The 12,309-nt window shown below is 44.8% G+C and overlaps 1 protein-coding gene across 1 annotated transcript in view; it reads left to right on the top strand.

Annotated features, from left to right (window-relative positions):
* LOC120031455 (sodium bicarbonate cotransporter 3-like) overlaps positions 1 to 12,309 on the top strand; it is an 86,102-nt gene that overhangs the window by 20,598 nt on the left and 53,195 nt on the right. Inside the window, exon 2 of the mRNA XM_038977220.1 lies at positions 7,132 to 7,213. Within this exon, the coding sequence (XP_038833148.1) occupies positions 7,132 to 7,213 (82 nt within the window). The remainder of the gene's footprint in view (positions 1 to 7,131; positions 7,214 to 12,309) is intronic.

Below are 12,309 nucleotides of genomic sequence, written 5' to 3' on the forward strand. Positions count from 1 at the left end.
ACCGTTAGAACCCTTATTGTAAATTGTTAAAAGTAGTCCTTGTGCATAGAGTTGTGGTTTGTTTGTTTAACTTTACAATCAATTACATTTTTTTGGCATACTTTTAAAGTAACATCCAAGTCACTGTTACCGTGGAATTGCCCAGACCCAGACTTGTCAGCCCTCCAGACATTATTCCCAGAAGAATGCTCTGCTTCCTGGGCCCTCGCCCTCCCATGGATTGTCTGACTGTTTGTTTTGTGCCACCATGGAGCCTAAAAATGTTTTTTTTTGTGTGAGAGAAATTTAAAACCGATGAATAGAGTCGTCTGCCTTGATTATCAAAGCCATCTATTTCCTTCTACATTGTATTATATAAAAATTTCAAAAATTGGGGTTTTTAATTTAACCTTCATTTAACTAGGCAAGTCATTTAAGAACAAATTATTATTTACAATTACTGCCTACCTCTGCCAAACCTGGATGACGCTGGGCCAATTGTGTGCCGCACTATGGAACTCCCAATCACAGCCGGATGTGATGCAGCCTGGATTCGAACCAGGGACTACAGTGACTCCTCTTGCACTGCAATGCAGTGCCTTGGACGGCTCTGTGTTTGGAGGATGACACCGATGTCAGTGTCGGGTCACAGGGCACTTGAGGACACTTTGGAATCTGACGGTAGCTCACTGTAGCTTATTGCTTTCACTTTTTTCCTAGGGTTGGGTGGTATCCAGATGTCCATACCTTCATGCCATGCCTGTGCCATCCCGGGATATATGGTATTACTGGTAGTGCACACAAGGGGCGCTATTAAAAAAATGTACATCGAAAAAGTCCCAAAACATCACTTACCAGAATGCTAACAAGTGCTAGGGAATTCTTATAGAGGATGCTAGGTAAGTGCTAACGAGCGCATGCAAACATTTACTACTAGGACAGACAACCCAGCTCATAAAGTTATGCTAGTATCTCAAAACAGTTTTCAGCATGCACAAAACAAATGTTAGGGAGCAGGGATCTTAATCCCGGAGGAGATGTTCTCTGCTGCTCTTACCAAGAAGCTTGATCTTGCGAGCTAACATGTTAGCCACTTTGCTCCGTTCATCTTTCCCAAATCAAATTTTATTGGTCACCTACATATGGTTAGCAGATGTTAATGCGAGTGTAGCGAAATGCTTGTGCTTCTCGTTCCGACAATGCAGTAATATCTAACAAGTAATCTAACAATTTCCCAACTACCTAATGCACTCATCTAAAGGGGTGAATGAGAATATGTACATATAAGTATATGGATGGCCGAGTGGCATGGGCAAGGTGCAGTAGATGGTATAAAATATGGTATATACATGTGAAATGAGTAATGTAAGATATGTAAACATTATTTATTTAAAGTGGCATTGTTTAAAGTGACCAGTGATCCATTTATTAAAGTGTCCAGTGATTGGGTCTCAATGTAGGCAGCAGCCTCTGAGTTAGTGATTGCTGTTTAGCAGTCTGATGACTTTGAGATAGAAGCTCGATCCTGACTAGTCTCTGTCTCTGCTGCTGAAAAACATCCCCACAGCATGATGCTGCAACCATCTTTCACCGTAGGGATGGTACCAGGTTTCCTCCAGATGTGACGCTTGGCACTCAGGCCACAGAGTTCAATCTTGGTTTCATCAGACCAGAGAATCTTATTTCTCATGGTGAGTCCTATAGGTGCCTTTTGGCAAACTCAAAGTGGGTTGTCGTGCCTTTTACTGAGGAGTGGCTTCCGTCTGGCCACTCTACCATAAAGTCCTGATTGGTGGAGTGCTGTGTGGCTCAGTTGGTAGAGCATGGCGCTTGCAACGCCAGGGTTGTGGGTTCATTCCCCACGGGGGGACCAGGATGAATATGTATGAACTTTCCAATTTGTAAGTCGCTCTGGATAAGAGCGTCTGCTAAATGACTTAAATGTAAATGTAAATGTGCTGCAGAGATGGTTGTCCTTCTGGAATCCCATCTCGACTGAGGAACTCTAGAGCTCTGCCAGAGTGACCATCGGGTTCTTGGTCACCTCCCTGACCAAGGCCCTTCTCCCCTGATTGCTCAGTTTGGCTGGGCGGCCAGCTCTAGGAAGAGTCTTGGTGGTTCCAAACTTCAATTTAAGAATGGAGGCCACTGTGTTCTTGGGGACCTTCAATGCTGCAGAATGTTTTGGTACCCTTCTTCAGATCTGTGCCTTGACACAATCCTGTCTCTGAGCTCTACGGACAATTCCGGCGACCTCGTGGCTTGGTTTTTGCTTTGACATGCACTGCCAACTGTGGGACATTTATATAGACAGTGTGCCTTTCCAAATCATGTCCAATCCACTGAAGTTGTAGAAACATCTCAAGGATGATTAATGGAAACAGGATGGACCTGAGCTCAATTTCGAGTCTCTTAGCAAAGGGCCTAATACTTATGTAAAATAAGACATTTCCTTTATTTCTAAAAACCTGTTTTCGCTTTGTCATAATGGGGTATTGTGTGTAAATTACTGAGAAAAAAACTGAATTTAATCCATTTTAGAGTAAGGCTCTAACGTAACAAAATGTGGGATAAGTCAAGGTGTCTGAATACTTTCCGAAGGCGCTGTACATAAGTGCACACATTTTGATTCTGGCTAGTGGTCTAGCAAACTATCATAAAACACCCTAAATATCCCTCCACGTTGGATTTGATAGGTACAAAACAGTTAACAATATCCCATGTTCAAATGCTTCAAATGCAACAATCTATATCTTCCTGACGAATGTCTTACATTTTGGGTGCAGCAACCTACATTTAGTATAACCTAATGTTCCAAATCCCACGTAGCCTAGCTTTTTAACTATAAAATAATTACGGATTGATTTATTAGCACCCCAAATGTGCCACGTGGACCGATTTGACATCTGACCTCCAGACCGGCTGCCCACTGTTCCCCACATGCTGTTTAATTTGTGTGGGTGCCCCCCACCCTTTTAAAGCAGCTCTCAGGACACACCCACAGCTAAAAATAAAGAAAAATATATTTGGACCACACTCCTGAAAGCAGATGCAAATTGTGAACACGCGTACTTACACACATTCAAGGGCTATTTGGGCACACACCCAGACTGTGTCTGCTCAGACCCGTAGGACAATTTGGGCACCCATCCAGACTGTCTGCTCAGACCTGTAGGACTATTTGCGTTCACTGCCACCTCGATTCCCCACTCCAACCACCAGTCACCATCCAGTGATTACAGCAGGACTTGGGTGCTCTTTAGTTGGAGGGGGTTCCGACACTCTGCGGAGTCTGCCAGCCATGGACTTCTGGGGAGATATTGTCAATTTAAAGACCACCACAGCAGCCAAAGCTCCATGTGTGGTATGTGTGTTCTGGTCTGTATTAGGAATAGGCATGTGCTTTTTTTCATAGCGGTGTGGTTTTTAATACTGTTGAGTTTTTTGAGAGCCTATTACTGTACCAGTGATGGAAGAGGTAGGAACCCAAATAACAAGCAAACTATCTCCAAAAGTTAAGCCCACTGAATTACTACTGAATTACTCTGAAACCATCGTATTTTAGCTATTTCAGTAGAAGCAGCACTTGCTAAATGGGTAGTTTTCTAGAAGTTCCTTCCATATGGTTTAGCTAGCAGGCCCAGCAACCGTACTAGCTAAGTCAATACCTTTCCACTAAATTAACTTATTGCTTTATGTTCTAATGCAGCACATTCAAGCTTTAAAAACCATGAATATAAAAGTGCCGTGGGGCAGAAGTTCAGAGTGGTAGTGGTGGTAGTAGTATTCTAGGTAGGCTCCAACTGACTGGATTGTTAGTGCTTTCCAGAGCAGTAGCACTGGACCACATGCCTTATTTAATCATCAGGAGGTAGCCTAGCTATTTAACCCTGTGTGTCTAATTATATTTACAAGGCACACCTTGGTTCTAGAAAAAATGTTGGCAGACATTTTTAAACTCTGAACTCTGATGTAGTGCCCTGAAATAGTGCACCACGCCTAGAATAGCCATGAAAATGACAGGTCAGTCAGTGGCATCAATCATATGTGACAGGAGGCTGATCTGCCTAGAAAGTTAGTAAAACGTTGCCAACTGCCACTTAGTTTAATATCTGTCTGTTGAGTTGGTCTCTAATAAATAGACCTAGAGTCTACTTCAATGAGTTCAATAAGTAGTAGACTAAACCCAACAGGTTGGACTTCTGTTGGGTTCATAGCTGTTACAGAACAATTGTCCCTTGTTAGGAGGAGAATGCAGAGTGATGTAGAGACCAAGAGGGAATGCAAACTGGAGAGATGGATAACACAACTTGTAAAGTATAAGTAACTAAAATCTAAACACTATGCGTCTGTGTCGTGTGGCTAAGACAGTCTGTCTTTGGACTCGGGGTGTGCTGGCTTGTGCCCAACACAAATATTTACCTAGCGCTTACCCCCGCAGGTGCTGTCCAGCCACCTAGGCTTTATTCAGCAGGGACATCCCTCTGAGTCATTCCCCTTGGCTATAGCGTTCAAAGGCCTTTCTCCTGTTTAGGCTGATACAGTAGGATACACTGTCTCTTATAATTAATCTAACCTGGTAGGCTTAAGAGAAACACCTGAAACTAGATCCCCCTACATACTGGTCTTGTCAGGAGGTTATCTTCTGCACTGTTCAACCAATCCAGTAAATATGGAGGAGTTAAGATGGAGTGTCACCTTGTTAACGTCCAAAAGCTGAAGTCTCGTCCTCGTTTTCCATTTCCCCTGAAAAGCCGTGGTAATGGCATCTCCCATATCAACTGAACCATGACAGTTTGGAGTTGTTCTTGTATGTGGTGTAGTTGTATGGAAAATGCAGGGTCTTTCCCATGACAGTTTAACCTCTCTGGGATATTCGGGACGGTAGCGTCCCACCTCGCCAACAGCCAGTGAAATTGCAGGGCGCCAAATTCAAAACAACAGAAATCCCATAATTAAAATTCCTCAAACATACATACAAACATACAAAACTTGTTGTAAATCCAGCCACAGTGTCCAATTTCAAAAAGGCTTTACGACGAAAGCACACTGAACGATTATGTTAGGTCAGCACCTAGTCACAGAAAAACACAGCCATTTTTCCAGCCAAAGAGAGGAGTCACAAAAAGCAGAAATAGAGATAAAATTAATCACTAACCTTTGATCTTCATCAGATGACACTCATGGGACTTCATGTTACACAATACATGTATGTTTTCTTCGATAAAGTTCATATTTATATCCAAAAACCTCAGTTTACATTGGCGCGTTATGTTCAGTAGTTCCAAAACATCCGGTGATTTTGCAGAGAGCCACATCAATTTACAGAAATACTCGTCATAAACATTGCTAAAAGATACAAGTGTTATGCATGGAATTATAGATAAACTTCTCCTTAATGCAACCGCTTTGGCAGATTTCAAAAAAACTTTACGGAAAAAGCACACCATGCAATAATCTAAGTACGGCGCTCAGACACAAAAACAAGCCATATAGATACCCGCCATGTTGTGGAGTCAACAGAAGTCAGAAATAGCATTATAAATATTCACTTACCTTTGATCTTCATCAATGCACTCCCAGGAATTTTTGTTCCACAATAAATGTTTGTTTTGTTCGATAAAGTCCATTTATGTCCAAATACCTCCTTTTTGTTTGCGCGTTTAGTACACAAATCCAAACTCAGGAGGCGCGGGCAAGTCCAGGCGAAAGTTCAGACGAAAAGTCCTATTACAGTTTATAGAAACATGTCAAACGAAGTATAGAATCAATCTTTAGGATGTTTTTATCATAAATCTTCAATAATGTTTCAACCGGAGAATTCCTTTGTCTGTAGAAATGCAATGGAACGCAGCTAACTCTCACGGGAGCGCGTGAGACTGAGCTCATGGCACTCTGCCAGACCCCTGACTCAAACAGCTCTCATTCCCCTCTCCTTCACATTAGAAGCCTCAAACAAGGTTCTAAAGACTGTTGACATCTAGTGGAAGCCTTAGGAAGTGCAATATGACCCCATAGACACTGTATATTCGATAGGCAATGACTTGAAAAACTACAAACCTCAGATTTCCCACTTCCTGGTTGGATTTTTTCTCAGGTTTTTGCCTGCCATATGAGTTCTGTTATACTCACAGACATTATTCAAACAGTTTTAGAAACTTCAGAGTGTTTTCTATCCAAATCTACTAATTATATGCATATTCTAGCTTTTAGGCCTGAGTAGCAGGCAGTTTACTCTGGGCACCTTTTTATCCAAGCTACTCAATACTACCCCCCCAGTCCCAAAGAAGTTAAGAGGCTATCAGAATATACCTATGATTTCTTTGTTGGGTCCAGTCTTGAAGCAGATGAAGCTCTACTATTATACTATTGCCTGTGTGGTCTTAGTGAGATGGCTGGATTAAGTAGTCCTATTGAATTTGACTGCTGCGTTAAAAGGTGTAACCTAATAGGAAGTGTAAGACCAAGAACAGGAAGTTAACTTCACACGGCTCCAACTGTCACCCAATGTGACCTGTATTACCCTCTTCCATTGTGTATCTCTGGTGCTGTGCTGCGTTGTCAATAGGAGTGACTACGTAGGCCCACTTTTTAAAGTGCCTCATTATTTCCTTCCTACCCACTAGTGTCTAGGTTGTTGAACAATTCTTTCAATGCTTAAAGATGCACTATGAAGAAATCACTCCTGGTTGCTAAAATTCTAATAGTTTGCCTAATTTCAGTTTGACAAAACGAGCAAATATAGTGTAGAGAATCATTGTACCATTAAAAACTGCTGTGAAATATATATTTTCCATAACCAAAAGTATTGTTTGCAGCTGGAGTGCAAAACCGAAAGCAAAAGACGCAAAAACAAAACTGAAGAACGGGAAGCATAGAGCACGTAGACCATATCTACCGCTTCTTAGACTAGCTTTTAGTGAGAATGACAGATCTATAACTCACATTTCTATGTGAATTTTGTCAGGTCTCTCAAAACGTTACATATTGCAGCTTTGAAACAACTTGCTCTTTGGGAACTATGAAGATTTAGGCTATTGAATGAATAAATGTCCTTTCTCTCTGCATCTCCACCATATGTACATTCCGTTCTCTTTTTGTGTTTTGTTTCAATCTGCCCAATGAATTTGTATTTCTCCTTGTCGTCTCCAGGGGAACGATGATGAGGCGGTGGTGGACCTGGGGAAGACAAGCTCCACCATTCACACCAACTTTGAGAAAGAGGAGCTAGAGAGTAAGTCTGATTTTAGTGTTTATATATACACACAAAGTATCACATGGGCCCGGATCCTATTCATGTTGACAGTATACACTGAGTACACACGGAGCAGTATCAAGGAGGACCATGTGTAATGACATTGTTGTATGGCCATAGGACAGAGGGGATTCTACAAATGCATGTTCTCACTCACACACACGTGTTTTTACTCATGCACTGTAATATCGTGAAAAATCCAGAGTCACGTTTGTCTGGCTTGGTCTGGTAATTGAGGTATGCATGACTTCCACCCACATTCCACTGAGCTCTGACTGCAGGGGAAAAGCCCTGGCACAATTTCCAGACTTTATAGGATCCATGATGGAATTCTTAACAATTTATCTTACACACACACACAAGCTGTAGCTGCATCCCCTCCCAAGAAACTGTGTTTGGGGAGACCAGGCTTTGTGAGATGAGCTTGAACACTAATAACTTGTAACCCCTGGTTAATGAGGTAGAGAACAGTGTAACTTGGAACCCAGGTTAATGAGGTAGAGAACAGTGTAACTTGGAACCCTGGTTAATGAGGTAGAGAACAATGTAACCCTGGTTAATGAGGTAGAAAACAGTGTAACCCTGGTTAATGAGGTAGAGAAGAGTGTGAGAGTGTAATGTTAGCTGCTCCCCCCCCACCCCACCCTGGTTCCAGCTCTAACAGCATTACTGAGGATTAGCCTGCAGCTCTGGCCTCCACTAATTTAATAGAGCCTTCTCTTTCACTCCCCCTTCATTCTTTCTCACACTCACTCACTCATTCTCTCTAGAACACTACAACTCTTTCACTCATTCACATAATCACACGGTTGGTACAGGCAGACCCAACCTCCATGTTCCCCTTCCGCTACTCTGTCCCTCCTCTCTCCTAACCTCCATACTTCTCGAAAGTAATATTTACTTGTGTTTTGTTATACATCATAATCAATGTTCCCCCTAAGCTGTGTGTGGGTGCTCCACTCCCCAGGACTGCCTTGCAGAAGAAATACCAGCCCGCACAGAGACTCACGAGGTTGAACTTCACTCTGCTAGTTTCCCTGTTAGTTTACACCAATGTTTCCCTCTACTGTAGGAATTGTGACCAAATCGACATTTTTAAATGCAACATAATGAAATGAACCTAACTATGCAAGACCGTCTGAGATTGTTTTAGGCAGATCGCATCAGAGGAGGATTCTATTGCATTGACCTGCACGAGTGGTCGTGAGCAGATGCGTTTGTTTTGAGACTCTTGTTAATTTGTTCATGTCCTTTGCTAATTAGTGCATTATTAGCCCAGTTATAGCAATTTCTGGTCAGCAATGGGTAGTGATAAGTGATTGCTTCCTACAAGAGCACAAAACATATACATTTCTAGCCATCTTTGAAAAGCCAGTCAGGTAAAGAGCTTTTTAATATCTTAAAGGGGCAGTGATGTATTTTGAGAAGGGCTTGAATAAGCTACGTAGTCAATAGGCAGATGGTAGCATACATTTTTGTCTGATAATGGTATGCAAATAATGATTTTTGATTTGTAAAGGGGTTTCCTCATCAAAAAGCACAATAAAACATTTTCAGTCACCTCCTTGTCTGAAGGACAAGTTGCTAAACAGGTTAATTTCCAGCGTTGCACAAGTCTCATGGAATGTAGGCTGACGTTGAACACCACACAGTGGCTGCTACTGTAGGCTGTATCGTAGACACCACACAGTGGCTGCTACTGTAGGCTGTATCGTAGAACACCACACAGTGGCTGCTACTGTAGGCTGTATCGTAGAACACCACACAGTGGCTGCTACTGTAGGCTGTATCGTAGAACACCACACAGTGGCTGCTACTGTAGGCTGTATCGTAGAACACCACACGGTGGCTGCTACTGTAGGCTGTATCATAGACACCACACAGTGGCTGCTACTGTATCGTAGAACACCACACAGTGGCTGCTACTGTAGGCTGCATCGTAGACACCACACAGTGGCTGCTACTGTAGGCTGTATCGTAGAACACCACACAGTGGCTGCTACTGTAGGCTGTATCGTAGAACACCACACAGTGGCTGCTACTGTAGGCTGTATCGTAGACACCACACAGTGGCTGCTACTGTAGGCTGCATCGTAGACACCACAGTGGCTGCTGCTGTAGGCTGTATCGTAGAACACCACACAGTGGCTGCTGCTGTAGGCTGTATCGTAGAACACCACACAGTGGCTGCTACTGTATCGTAGACACCACACAGTGGCTGCTACTGTAGGCTGTATCGTAGACACCACACAGTGGCTGCTACTGTAGGCTGTATCATAGACACCACACAGTGGCTGCTACTCTAGGCTGTATCGTAGACACCACACAGTGGCTGCTACTCTAGGCTGTATCGTAGACACCACACAGTGGCTGCTACTGTAGGCTGTATCGTAGACACCACACAGTGGCTGCTGCTGTATCGTAGAACACCACACAGTGGCTGCTACTGTAGGCTGTATCGTAGACACCACACAGTGGCTGCTACTGTATCGTAGACACCACACAGTGGCTGCTACTGTAGGCTGTATCGTAGACACCACACAGTGGCTGCTACTGTAGGCTGTATCGTAGACACCACACAGTGGCTGCTACTGTATCGTAGAACACCACACAGTGGCTGCTGCTGTATCGTAGACACCACACAGTGGCTGCTACTGTAGGCTGTATCGTAGAACACCACACAGTGGCTGCTACTCTAGGCTGTATCGTAGAACACCACACAGTGGCTGCTACTCTAGGCTGTATCGTAGAACACCACACAGTGGCTGCTACTGTAGGCTGTATCGTAGAACACCACACAGTGGCTGCTACTGTAGGCTGTATCGTAGACACCACACAGTGGCTGCTACTGTAGGCTGTATCGTAGACACCACACAGTGGCTGCTACTCTAGGCTGTATCGTAGAACACCACACAGTGGCTGCTACTGTAGGCTGTATCGTAGAACACCACACAGTGACTGCTACTGTAGGCTGTATCGTAGAACACCACACAGTGGCTGCTACTCTAGGCTGTATCGTAGACACCACACAGTGGCTGCTACTGTAGGCTGTATCGTAGACACCACACAGTGGCTGCTACTGTAGGCTGTATCGTAGACACCACACAGTGGCTGCTACTGTATCGTAGACACCACACAGTGGCTGCTACTGTATCGTAGAACACCACACAGTGGCTGCTGCTGTATTGTAGACACCACACAGTGGCTGCTACTGTATCGTAGACACCACACAGTGGCTGCTACTGTATCGTAGAACACCACACAGTGGCTGCTGCTGTATCGTAGACACCACACAGTGACTGCTGCTGTAGGCTGTATCGTAGAACACCACACAGTGGCTGCTACTGTAGGCTGTATCGTAGAACACCACACAGTGGCTGCTACTCTAGGCTGTATCGTAGACACCACCCAGTGGCTGCTGCTGTATCGTAGACACCACACAGTGGCTGCTACTGTAGGCTGTATCGTAGACACCACACAGTGGCTGCTGCTGTATCGTAGAACACCACACAGTGGCTGCTACTGTAGGCTGTATCGTAGAACACCACACAGTGGCTGCTACTGTAGGCTGTATCGTAGACACCACACAGTGGCTGCTACTGTAGGCTGTATCGTAGAACACCACACAGTGGCTGCTACTGTAGGCTGTATCGTAGAACACCACACAGTGGCTGCTACTGTAGGCTGTATCGTAGAACACCACACAGTGGCTGCTACTGTAGGCTGTATCGTAGACACCACACAGTGGCTGCTACTGTAGGCTGTATCGTAGACACCACACAGTGGCTGCTACTGTATCGTAGAACACCACACAGTGGCTGCTACTGTATCGTAGAACACCACACAGTGGCTGCTACTGTATCGTAGAACACCACACAGTGGCTGCTACTGTATCGTAGAACACCACACAGTGGCTGCTACTGTATCGTAGACACCACACAGTGGCTGCTACTGTAGGCTGTATCGTAGAACACCACACAGTGGCTGCTACTGTAGGCTGTATCGTAGACACCACACAGTGGCTGCTACTGTAGGCTGTATCGTAGAACACCACACAGTGGCTGCTGCTGTATCGTAGAACACCACACAGTGGCTGCTGCTGTATCGTAGAACACCACACAGTGGCTGCTACTGTAGGCTGCATCGTAGAACACCACACAGTGGCTGCTGCTGTAGGCTGTATCGTAGACACCACACAGTGGCTGCTACTGTAGGCTGCATCGTAGACACCACACAGTGGCTGCTACTGTAGGCTGCATCGTAGACACCACACAGTGGCTGCTACTGTACCACACAGTGGCTGCTACTGTATCGTAGACACCACACAGTGGCTGCTACTGTATCGTAGAACACCACACAGTGGCTGCTACTGTATCGTAGAACACCACACAGTGGCTGCTACTGTATCGTAGAACACCACACAGTGGCTGCTACTGTAGGCTGTATCGTAGAACACCACACAGTGGCTGCTACTGTATCGTAGAACACCACACAGTGTCTGCTACTGTATCGTAGAACACCACACAGTGGCTGCTACTGTAGGCTGTATCGTAGAACACCACACAGTGGCTGCTACTGTATCGTAGAACACCACACAGTGGCTGCTACTGTATCGTAGACACCACACAGTGGCTGCTACTGTAGGCTGTATCGTAGACACCACACAGTGGCTGCTACTGTAGGCTGTATCGTAGACACCACACAGTGGCTGCTACTGTAGGCTGTATCGTAGACACCACACAGTGGCTGCTGCTGTAGGCTGTATCATAGACACCACACAGTGGCTGCTACTGTAGGCTGTATCGTAGACACCACACAGTGGCTGCTACTGTAGGCTGTATCATAGACACCACACAGTGGCTGCTACTGTAGGCTGTATCATAGACACCACACAGTGGCTGCTACTGTAGGCTGTATCATAGACACCACACAGTGGCTGCTACTGTAGGCTGTATCGTAGACACCACACAGTGGCTGCTGCTGTATCGTAGACACCACACAGTGGCTGCTACTGTAGGCTGTATCGTAGACACCACACAGTGGCTGCTACTGTATCGTAGACACCACACAGTGGC

This window comes from Salvelinus namaycush, chromosome 37, assembly GCF_016432855.1.
Source record: "Salvelinus namaycush isolate Seneca chromosome 37, SaNama_1.0, whole genome shotgun sequence".
Taxonomy (NCBI): domain Eukaryota; kingdom Metazoa; phylum Chordata; class Actinopteri; order Salmoniformes; family Salmonidae; genus Salvelinus; species Salvelinus namaycush.